General features: G+C 47.4%; 1 protein-coding gene across 1 annotated transcript in view; it reads right to left on the reverse strand.

Moving 5' to 3' along the window:
• Window positions 1-1,938, reverse strand: part of RASGRF1 (Ras protein specific guanine nucleotide releasing factor 1) — a 95,884-nt gene extending 93,946 nt beyond the window's left edge. Inside the window, exon 1 of the mRNA XM_032469326.1 lies at window positions 1,186-1,938. Within this exon, the coding sequence (XP_032325217.1) occupies window positions 1,186-1,461 (276 nt within the window). The 5' untranslated portion in view covers window positions 1,462-1,938. The remainder of the gene's footprint in view (window positions 1-1,185) is intronic.
• Between the last annotated feature and the right edge of the window lie 9,813 nt (window positions 1,939-11,751).

The following is an 11,751-nucleotide window of genomic DNA, read 5'->3' on the forward strand; positions in this document are numbered from 1 at the left end:
AAGGATGCTTTTATGTCAGCCAATTCAATCACCACCAGTCTGCATGCAATCCAATGGCTTTTAAGACCTCACTTATCTTCTCAGAATCTTAAGGCGGCCTCAACTCCTGGCATGATATTGGGCAAGTAAATTTCTCTCTCTTGGCCTCAGTGTCCTCATCTAAGCTGTAAGACCAGCTGGTTGGGTCACCATAGATCGCAGGTCCCTCCCAGCGGTTACATTTCAGCATCCACTGTCTTTGATTACCTTCCCAGAGGCAAGGGGACGGACTAGATGCCTTTGGAAAGTGCATCAAGCTTAAAAATTGCTCTCTCGCTGTCTGGTGCTCCCACTCAGCGGCCGCAGGTGCTACTCCCTCCCTCCACGCCAAAGGCGCACCCCCACCCCACCCAGGCTCCCCGGGAGATCCGGGCCTGGCCCTTTAGCCTGGCAGCTCCGGAAACGCTTGGGGCAGCGCTACAGCCGCGACTGCGGCGGTGGCGGAGGCGCAGGGGGCGGGGGAGTGAAGCGCCCACTTGTCCCGCGGCCTCCGCAGCGGCCTTGGCCCTGATCCCGGCGCGTCAGAAGGTCCTTAGAACCCCTCGGCTCGTTGCTCGGGCTCGGGGTCGGCTGGTAGTTCACCACCGGTCGACAGCACAGAAGCGACCCCTGTGGCCTCGCAAGCCCCCAACTTGGCAGAGCTAGCGCAGGCGCCTCTTCGCTCCCGGACGCGGTAAGGCAGGGGCCCGCGGCGCTCCGACGCCGCCGTCTCGCCCTTCACTAAGCGCCAGGAATTCCACCTCCCGGGTCCGGGGCTCTCCGGGGCTGAGGGGTGGGAGCGTAGGTGGGGAGCACCATTTCTGGGGGGATGTGAGTCTACATTCATTGTTTCTGTCTGGACCGCCGAAGCCGGGTCTCTCGGCGCCTCAGCTCCCTCCGCATCTCGGCGTCTCGGCCCCTCCGTGCCCGCCTCCCGCCGAGCTCGCCGGGTGAAGGGCGGCCGCAGCCCACAGCCGCTCCCTGCCCGCAGTGCCTGCCCCCTCTGGCCACCGCGGGGTCGCCGCCCGCATGGGCCAACCCTCCCCTCTCGCCGAGAGCGCCGAGAGTGGAGGGACTAAAGTTCGGGCGCCTCCGGCCGGCGGAAGGCCCTGAGCCCCGGGGGCCGCGGCCCGTACGCTGAGGGGTCAGACGCGGCGCTGGCCTCACCTGTTTCTCCAGCGGCTCCTTGGCCGAGAGCGTAGGCTTGGGGGAGGGCGCGCGGTCGCAGACGCAGCCCTCCAGCAGGTAGAGCCCCGAGGGCCGCGAGCTCGAGTCGCTCTCGAAGTAGAAGAGCAGGTTCTGCAGCAGCGCGAACCACTTGGTTTGCCATTTTGTGTTGTCCGAACTCCGCTTGCTCAGGTAGCCTTTGCGCGTGCCGTCCTTGCGCGCCAGTAGTCCCAGGGACGCGACGTGGCCATCGTTCAGCCGGATCCCCTTCTGCATGGTGCTCCGAGGCCAGCTAGACTCCACGCGCTTACATCTCCGCGCGGCACCCGGCAGCCCCTGTCCGTGCGCGCTGCGCGCTACCTCTCTCTGGCGCTCGTTCGCTCTCTCGCTCCTTCTCGCTCTCGCCTCCCCCTCAAATCTCTACACTCCGGGATCTGGCGCCGAGCCGCGGCTTCTGGAATCCAGATGTATCATGCCCCGCCAGAACCAATTCTCCGCTCCGCAGAGCCTCCGGGCCCGGGAGATGCGGCCCGACCCTCCCCCGGCGCCGGGCAAACTGTGGGGCTGGCGAGCTGCGCGCTGGCGAGGGGCAGGCGGAGTCATGTGACGCCGATCCCTCGAAGAGCCCGTTTCAGCAGCGCGGACAGGGACACACGCACGCAGCCCGCCGAGGCGCAGAGCCGCGCGCAGGCTGCACCTTGGCGCCTCCTCCCCCTCCCAGGACACTCACGCACACGCACAAACACAAATCCTGACCTACCTCCCATGATCTCCCCTTCTCCCTTTTGGGCGTTAAAAAGCAAATCAGATCAATTTTCGTTTAACCCAGTGGAACCCCGGAGGCTCTCCATCCCTAGAGTTTGCGTCTTTGCGCCCCGCCGCGGCGCACTGTAGACCTGGGTTAAGTCCCATTTGTCATTTTCTCCTCCAAAGGCTTCCTCCACGTACTTTATTTTTCTAATCCGAGTTAGATGGAAGAAGGTAGATGGCTAAATAGATCTGAAAGAGCTTTCAGCCCTAATATTTGCGTAATCGGCTGGGTCACATTCATTTTAGCATCCAGCCTCACTTCTGGTGGCTTCCCCAGCGACCTGAGGACAATACAGGCGGAGATGGGGGGGAGCGTTTATTTTATTTTATTTTATTTTATTTTATTTTATTTTATTTTATTTTATTTTATTTTATTTTATTTTAAAGTGTTGCCATAATTACGGGCGCCACCCCCTGCGCCCTGAGGTCTGACTGGCGAGCCGCGGCTGGGAGTTTTCTGCAAATACCGCCCCCCCCCCCAAGCCTGAAGGCGGGCTTCAAACGCAGGCGCCGGGGACCATGGGAGCCTTCAAATAGCTGCGCTGGCGCAATGATACCTTAATGATAGATTTTCCGTTCTTATTTTTAGCTCCCATTCGCCTACACAGTTACACGGCATTTATCCGAGAACGTCACAGCGCCCGCCTGCTGCACCGGGAGGGCGCGCGGGCCGCCGGGCGAGCTGGGGCGCTGGAGCGGGGAGCGCGCACCGCCGTCTGCCGCAGAGGGCAACGGCCGCGCTCGGGCCCGGAGCGGCGCCCAGCCCGTCCTGGCCTGTTTGCGGCGGGGATGGGCGGCCGCGCAGCCATCCAGAGGGAGGAAAGGAGGAAGGACACCATTTTTCAGCACAGAACCTGTGGACACAATCCCCCCACCTCCCCCGCCCCCGGTCTGGAGCAAGGGAAGGGCCTGGGAATCAGGTGGCCCTGGGTAGGCCCAGGGAAATCCAGAGAGAGACACCCGGCTGTGGAGGAGTCGGAGCTGCCTGGATCCTGGGCACCATGGAGCAGGCCTGCCTTTTTTTAGGTGGGGACCATTCCGAGGGAGGGACTGCCCGTGTTAACCTTACTCTTCCCTCTCAGTTCCCACGCTCTGGGCACGGGAACTCTCTAAGGACCTGGTGAGGCTTTTTCTTCACGGATAATGAAAGCAAAGAAGGGAGACGGCTACACCTCTTCATTTAGTCTGGATTTTCCCGAAAGAGGTCCTCTAATTCTCTTTTGCCCTCTTTATCGAAGCAGAGTTTTCAGAAGTGGGGTTCTCAATCCAGGCTCTCTTCTAAACTATTCTATTAGGAAGCCTGATACAGAGGCCAAGAAAACTTCTGGGAAGGGGCACTATTCTAAATGCTTCTGATCAACTAAGTCATTTAATCCTTACATAACTGTGGAGTAGTGTCCACCCTCCACCCCCATCAGCTCCATTATACCAAAGGGGGAAACTGAGGCATGGAAGGGTTGAGTGACTTGTTCAAAGTCACTCAGCTGGAAAGTGGCAGAGGTGGGGTTTGAAATGGGTAGTCTGTCCCCACTGGCTATGTAGAGCTGAGTGGCTGGTCCTTGGGTTGCAGGGGGCTTGGCTTTTATCGTAAGTGGGGGAAGGATCTCTCAAGTGGGCCAGAGCCAAGACTGGGCCTGCTTGGAGGCCGCTGTGACAGAGAGACTTATGGTACAGGAATTGGGAACCTGGACTGCACATTGGAATCATCTGGGGACATTTAACAATTACCTGGGGACACAGAAGACCACGGGCAGGTTACACTTTCATGGGTGATTTTAATGTGCCACAAAGTTGGAGAACCGCTAACATATAGCAGAATCAGTGATGCAGTCATTGCTTGTGAATAGCCTGGGACTGTGTTAAAATGCAGGTTCTCATTCTGGTGCTGAGCCCAAGATGGAGAATGTGCATTTTTAACAAGCTCTCAGATGAAGTGACACTGCTGGTCTGCAGACCACACTTTGGAGGATTTAGGGCACTCTGGAGGTGGGAGGGATGGGGTTCATTAGTTAGTTCACTCATTCAATCACATACACCTCATCCCACCAGTGTTCGTTGAGCCACTAGTCTGTGCCAGGACTTCGGCCAGTCCACTGGGGACATAGTGATAAACAAAACACAGCCCCTGCCTCTTGGAGCTTAGACCAGCCTAAGGGTTCCGTCTCTATAGGGCCCTTAGTGTGACAGAAGGAAAACCATCTTCCCCTGACTCTGGGGAAGAGGTTCTGGCAACAGATGTAAATTGGGAAAAGAACTGAATCCACTTCAGTGGGCCTTAACCCTGGTGCACTTAGAAGGATTTTTAAAATCTCTGTGCTCGGGCTGAACCCCAGGCTGGTTAAATCAGAACATCTGAGGGTAGGATGTGGGCATCAGTGCTTTTAAAGCTCCCCATGTGATTCCAACGCACAGCCAAGGCTGAGAATCACTGATCTGAAGCTTGGGTGAAGACAGTCCCCTCTCAACCTCCTCCCTCACTGGGGAGGCTGATGTCACCCTCTTGGTGGTTTTGGAGTTCCTGGTGGGAACAGGTGGGTCAGGGCCATGCTGGAAAGTTGAGCTTGGCTCAAAGTATCTGCATCAGAGAGAGGAGGTGACAGCAGCCCAGGCATTTTGAGTACATCCATCTGAGCTGTGTACATACTGCTTTCTCTCCAGTCTCTGTAGGGAGAAACCTGAGCATAGCCTGTACGTGGGCCTTCTGGTCATCCCCCTGGTCCCCAGCCAGAGTTTAGGGTCCTTGCAAAGCACTCAAGGGAGTTGGATAAGGAGATATCATTTACCAGGCTGGCTCCAGCTTGGGCTGGGGAGAGGGTTCCAGGGAGCAGGGAGGCATGCCTTGTCATAGCTGGCAGAGGTGGGCTCATCGAGCCATCACATGTGCTGTCTACCAGGCCTGGGACTGACTCTTTCCCAGAGGTGGAGGAGATGTCCACAGGAGCATCACAAGTGCATCTGGGCTTTGCCTTGTTTCATTCCATCCTCTCAATAAGGCTTCTGGACAAGGATTAATTACCCCATTCCACAGATGGAGAAACTGAGGGGGAGAATGGAAGCAACATGCCCGAAGGGTCTTATAGGGAGGAGCTGTGATGGGGTGTCCTGACTACTCACTCACCCAGAGCTCATCCCAGAGCTCCCACTTTCCGGCTCTCTGGGCTGAGGTCTTGGCAGAAGAGAGGTAACAAGAAGGAGGATTAAGGACTGTTTCGGTGGATTTGATCTCTGCATTTAGAAATGGCTAGCTAATGACAAGACCCTCACCCAGTCCAAAATCCTGTGAAGTCTTCATGGGGAATTTTTGTTGAACTTTGGACTGGAGCTTAGCTTGGGCATTTGTTGAGATGCGGTTGTGTGAGTCTGACCTGCCTTTAGGCCCTGAGAAGAGAGGATCTCTGGTATATGTGTGTGTGTTATGTGTGTCTGCTGTGTGTGTGTGTCTGAGTGTGGGAAGATGTATGTGTGATGTGTGTGTAACATTTAGAGACCCTTTGGTCTTTTGGCAACATATTCCAAAAGAAAAACATAGGTTTCACATCCCTTTAAAAAATGAAGAATTAAGTATGTGGAGTCAGAGCATTTTTGGAAATGGAGGCATTGCTGGTCGGGGTTCACTACTCCAACTTTGGGCTCCATTGGTTAGCTTTGCCTAGCGGACCCACATGCAGACGTCAGGGGTTCACATCTTCTTTCTAGCCAATGAAAATAGCCACATTATATCATCAGATTGTAAGTGTAATGCAGGCTTTTTGTAAAATATTAAGGCAGTATACAAAATAAAGAGATAACTCCTCCATTAATTTTTTGTTTTTCAATTTATGTTCCTGACTCTTTGCTAATGTATTTATCAAAATGAGCCTCTGTAACATACACGATTTTATAATCTCTCTCTCACTTTTTCTTTACTTAAAAGTGTACGGAGACATCTTTTCATATTACTACAAATTTAATTAACAGATTCCTTATGATTGGGCATTTAGATTGTTTTCAATTGATGGTTTTTGAAATAATGTTGCAGTTAATATCTTCGTATATACATTTCCCTCTCTTAGGCTAAATTCCTGAAGGTGGCATTTCTAGGTTAAAAGAATGTGTGTTTGAAACATTGGTAACTATTAATAGATTTCCAAAAAGAGCTTTTATTCTTTACATAGCTGTCCATAGGGATGAGACCATCCATTTCTTTATCCACTTGTCAATCTTGGATATCGATATTATCAATCTCAAATATTTACCTTTTTTGAAAGAACAAAAATGGTACCCCTTTCTTGTATTAGTTTTCTTTTTTCTTTTATTGCTTGTGAAGTTAGACATTATTAACTGTTTATAATTATTCACATCCCTTCTTTTGTGAATTTCTTGTTAATATAAATATTTTTAGACATGTTTATGTTTTCTATGTAGATTTACCATAGTGCTTTATTTGAAGAATATTAACCATCAACTATAATACTTGTTGCAAATAACTTCCACAGTTTGTTGCTTGTTCAGTCCTATATATCTATATTTACACATTGTTTACATCTTTATATGGATTATAAGAAATTTTAAAATTTAGACGTAGACAAGATATTTTTTCTTTCTTTTTGTCTTTTGATATGTTTATTAGCATTTTTTTTCTTTTTCTAGGACTTTCTCCTTTGCTCATTTTCCTACTGGCTCATAAGAGATTTTCTCTTTCTTCTTTTTTTCTTCTTTCTTTTTCTTTATGGTTTCTAATTTTAGATCCCCTGTCCCCTTGTGCCAGTTCCTTCAAGATTGAAACATATTTGCCCATATTTTTCTTCTTCATTTTTATAATTTTATTTTTTTCCATTCATAATTTTAATTCATTTGGAGTTTATTTTTAAGAAGGAGATTGGGAACTGGCTTATGATTGATTTTTCCCAAATGGCTGGTAAGTTATCCTAACGCTACTTGATGGAATAATCCAAACTCTACCACGGATAAGTAACATCTTTGTCACATACAGAATTCTTGCCTATACTTGGGACTATTTCCAGATGGTACTTTTTGTCCCACTGTTCTGTCTGTTCTTATACCAGGGACATGTGATTTTGTTTCTTACTGCTTTACCATCCATTTTGAAATCTGGCCATAGAGAAGCACCCTCCTCACTTTTCTTTTTCACAGGGTTCCTAAATATTCTTTTGTATTTATTCTTCAAGATTAATTCACTACTTGTTTTGTCAAGTTCCAGAAAAGTCTCTCTGAGATTTTGACTGGAAAGACATTGAAAATATTTATGCATTTAAGAAGAATGAATACATTTACCATGTTTTGTCTTCTTATGCAAGAAAACAGTACATCACTCCAATTCTTTGTCCTTTAAAATCTTCGGGTAGAATTTTATATGTTTCTTTGTATGTACATGTCTTGCACATTTCTTGTTTATTTGTGGGTATTTTATGTTTTGTGGTTGCAAATGAAAACATGATCTTTTCCTTCCTATTTAAAAAAAACTGAACATTGCTGATATATAAGAAAGCTATTACTACTTATATATTTATTTTGTAAGCTGCTACTGTCCTGAATTCTTCTTGTTTCTAAAATTTAACTGATCTCTTTGGGTTTGCCAGTCAGACAACTGGAATACATTTTCCAATATTTAGGCATTCTCGTATTTCTTAGATAAACCCCACTTAGCCATGGTGGATTTTTACATTATCACTGGTTTATTTAGTTTATCTCTTCTGAGTCAATCTTGGTGACTTAAATTTCCAAGATCATTTATTCACATTTTCCAGTTTATTACATAGATCTGAACCAAACATTTTCTTACAATTTTTTCTAATTTTCTCTATCTGTGTTACTTCTCCCTTTTAGGTGCTGATTTTGTGTTTTTATGTTGTCTATTTTTTCTTGTAAGGGTTTTAACTATATTATTATTAAGACTTTAAATTTATTTGTTAATTCTATTCTTTAGCTAGCTCATTAATATACACCTATATCTTTATTAAATTTCTTCTCCCACTTGCTTTAAATTTGTTTTGTTATTTTGCCCCAACTTCTCGAATGCTTAATTTATTTATTTTTATTATTTCTTGATTGATAGGTGTTTAAGACTATGCCTTTTCTTCTCTTTCCTTTTTTTTTTTCATTTTACACCTTTTAAAAAAAAGTGCAGACTTTTTTCTGGATCCACTAGGATTGCTGTATTAATCTCTGATTATCATTATATTAAAAATTCTGAAGTTTATTCCTTTTTTAGGTGGATAGTTATCAAAGTTTGATTGAATACTTTCTGAATTTCCGAGTAGATTTTTTGCTTGCTCTGACTTATTCCTGGTTCTGTTACATTGTGCTTAGAGAACATGGCCAGTATTATTTCTACATTTTGAAATTTCTCACTGTTTTAATTGTGCCCTGTTCATGGTCAATTTTATGACAGTTCCCTGGTCTCTGGGAAAGAAGGCACATACCCTGATCACAGGGTATGGAGTTTGACAAATATCTAGCAGCTTAATTTAATAAATTGTATTTTTCAGGAACAAATCTCTCAGTTTGATCTCTGTTCAGGGCAGCTGGCAGCTGTGCACAGAAGCTGCATGTTTGTATGACTGCGAGCACCAGGGCCGGGAAAAGCCAGTATTCCCCTCTCACACAGTGCAGTGCCCCGTGGCTCAGGGACTTGCTAAAATCCAGAGCTCAGTAGCAGACCAGGAAGCAAACAAAAAGGGCCTCTGAGTAGCCGTAAGGAAAACCGCAGTGTCCACGTGCTCCAGGGCTCTGATTTTACCAGAGGAGGCGCCTCGGCCCTCCGTTGCCTCTGCATGTACGCTGCACACTGCCTCCTAGTGAACCTGGCTGTTAGGCTTCTTAGTCCGTCAAGAATTAACAGCAAAACATTCACAGATGTGGGAGCCGAGCACATGGTTGACCGTATGTTAAGGAAAGTAGATCTCAGTCCCCCAGGGGCACAGAGCCTGGAGTACAGCAGTCCGACCACCAGCATAACGAGTCTGTGCTGGGCCACCCCACCACTTGCCACTTCACACCTGCTCTCCACTCTTCCCCGGCCTGCTCTGTGCCCTGGGAGGGTGGTATCAGTCTCTGGTCTCAGTCGCATCAAGGGCTTCTGGTCGGGTTTGGCCCACGAGAAAGGTTCTCCTGGAGGGAGGGAGGTGGGTGTAGCATCCCTGCTCTCAGGGGCGCTCTCCACGCAGCCCTGCCTCTAGGGCCCAGTGACTCCCTCCCCTTACCCCTCAGGACTTGGGGTGGTACCTACTTCAGGACTGAGCTATCTCTGGTGGTTTTCCTCCTCCCAGCCCAAACCTTTGGAAATCGTCCTTTTATTACACTGGTCTCTCAGATTTTCCAATCTGAATATTCTCTCTGTTTCCTGCTGGACCCTAACTGATTCTGAGCTGATAGGAAGCACAAGAATAATTCAGTCCAACCTCCTCATCTTCTGATTGAGAAAGTGACGTGGTCAAGGTCACAGAGAAAGTCCACGGCTGTCAAGAACCAGAATCTAGGTCTCTGGGATCTTTGTTTGCCATTCTTAATCTTTCCTTTGGATCAAACTTTGTGACATAGAGCAGGCTGGGATTGACTTAGAAACATGGAGGAATGTGAACAATAAGTCAAAGATTTACCACCCCGTTTATTGGAATCAGGCCCAGTTAATCTGATCTTTTGAATCATTTTAGGGGAGTGGGAGGGGAGTAGGCATATGTGCTCTGCTTCTCATTTTGATTCAATTTTCTTTTAATATTCTTTTCTTTAATCTGTATTTTCTACTTTTTGTAATAAAAAAGTTACTATAGTAAAGAAATAAGATGGGGACATACAGAGACATTTGAGAAATGCTTTCAGTCAAAAACTTCCGGTGCTTAAAAGAGTAGGCGAATCTTCAGCTATTTATAGAGTTTGTCTCTCCATATGGTACAGTTCTAGAGAGTTCTGGAGGGTTCTGGAAGAGAGATTTTACTGAATTATTAGATGAGAAATAGTTGTTCTAAGGTCCCATGTTGATTTTGGGGGGTAGCTTTGTTGTAGAGTCCAAAATAGGAGAGGATTTTAAGAAATGAAATTCAGAGGGATTTAAAAACCAATCTTTAATCATTAGGCTTTTTTCAGTATTTTAAGTAAAAGAAAGAAAAACCAGTGAGAGAATTTCTTTTTTTTAAATAGCTGTATGTTTTATTTATTATTATTATTATTATTTTATTTTATTTTAGTTGGGGGAGGTAACTAGGTTTATTTATTTTTAGAGGGGATACTGGGGATTGAACCCAGGACCTCATGCATGCTAAGCAAGCGCTCTACCGCTTGAGCTATATACCCTCCCACCTCCAAGGGAATTTCTTACTATATTCGAGGTGACCAAAGTGGATAATCAGTAACTTTTCTAGTGTGTCCTCACCCTTCTGAACCATACACTTTGTGCAATTCCTGGAACACGTGGGGAGGGAGGAGGAGCCTTTTCTCATGGCCTAAAGACATTGAAAATGAATCCGCAGGTCAGCTTCAGGGTCTGAGTTGCTGTAGACTGAACTCCGTAACAAGTGAATCCAGAAGCTTTGGGCTCAAATGCAGTAGACGTTTGTTTCTGTCTCATCTAATAGTCCAGGGTGGCCTTAGTACCAGGGGTGGGAACAGGATGGCTTTGCCTTCTGTCTTTGCTGTGTGTGGCTCAAACTGGAGCTGTCACATGTTGAAGCTGCAGGCTTCCTTGGAGATCCCTCTCCCTGCCAACCATGCTCGACAGATAAAGACATGGAGGTTCAGGAAGGGAGAGTGATTGGTTGGAAAGGCCCACATGCCAGTGTGTGGCAGGTCAGGCCCAAACACAGCAACTTCAAGGTGTCCACGGAGCTTCTGCGTCAGGTGCTGATGGCTGCCCCATTGTCCCCCTTCTCCACATTCGGTGGAGTCACGACACATTGTGGTGGTGGTGGGGGAGTGCTTCTGATCCCCGGGATGAGATTTCAGCGCCTCAGAGTGGATGCTTTGTCTGCCCTTTGATGACAGATACGACAGAGGTGTGTGAAGGGCCATGCTATGTAAGAGCCTTAGGGCAGAACCCACAGCAGTGTCAAAACAAAATCTGAGCTTTGGGTCCATTTGTCTTTTCTCTGGGGTCACTGGTTGCCAGCTGCTATCTGTCAGGGAAGAGGGTTGAATCTGCTAGGGGATTTTTCTTAGCTGTGGTGGGTTGATATTTGCCTGAGACCTGGAATCTCTCTGTCTTTAACCAGCTACTGAATCAGTCACAGGTCCACGCAGAAGATACGAGGCTTCTGCTCCAGACTCTTCAGACCCTTCAAATCTTATTGATGTTTCTTGGTATGAATTCTGGTGCATGGCCTCCTGCATGGATTCCAGCAATTCTGAGCACTGAGTTAAGAAAAGGTGGGCAGAGGGGAGCTTTGTGTCCCTCGAGGAACCAACACTTTCCTCCAAGCTTTGTGGACCCCTAGGACTCAACTCCAGAATGGCACTGGGTTCTTGTTATGTCCAGAACATAAGGGTCTTCCCACCACTGTTTCTTGCCTTCAGCCCAAGGGATGACCCTTCCCTCTTCCAACCCATCCCCTGGCTCCCCTAAGTGGGTCAAGGCTTCTGACATCTGAAAATTGAGCTCCCTAGGTTTCTTTATTGATCATTCCACAATAGGCAAGTGGTAAAGGCAAATATGCTTTCAAATGAGTGCTTTTTTGGTATCCATTATTATTAAAATGTGATTTTTCTCCTTAGCCTGCTAATATGATAGATTATTGATATGAAAGCTTGTTAATATGGTTGATTGAC

This window comes from Camelus ferus, chromosome 27 (genome assembly GCF_009834535.1).
Source record: "Camelus ferus isolate YT-003-E chromosome 27, BCGSAC_Cfer_1.0, whole genome shotgun sequence".
NCBI classification, from domain to species: Eukaryota; Metazoa; Chordata; class Mammalia; order Artiodactyla; family Camelidae; genus Camelus; species Camelus ferus.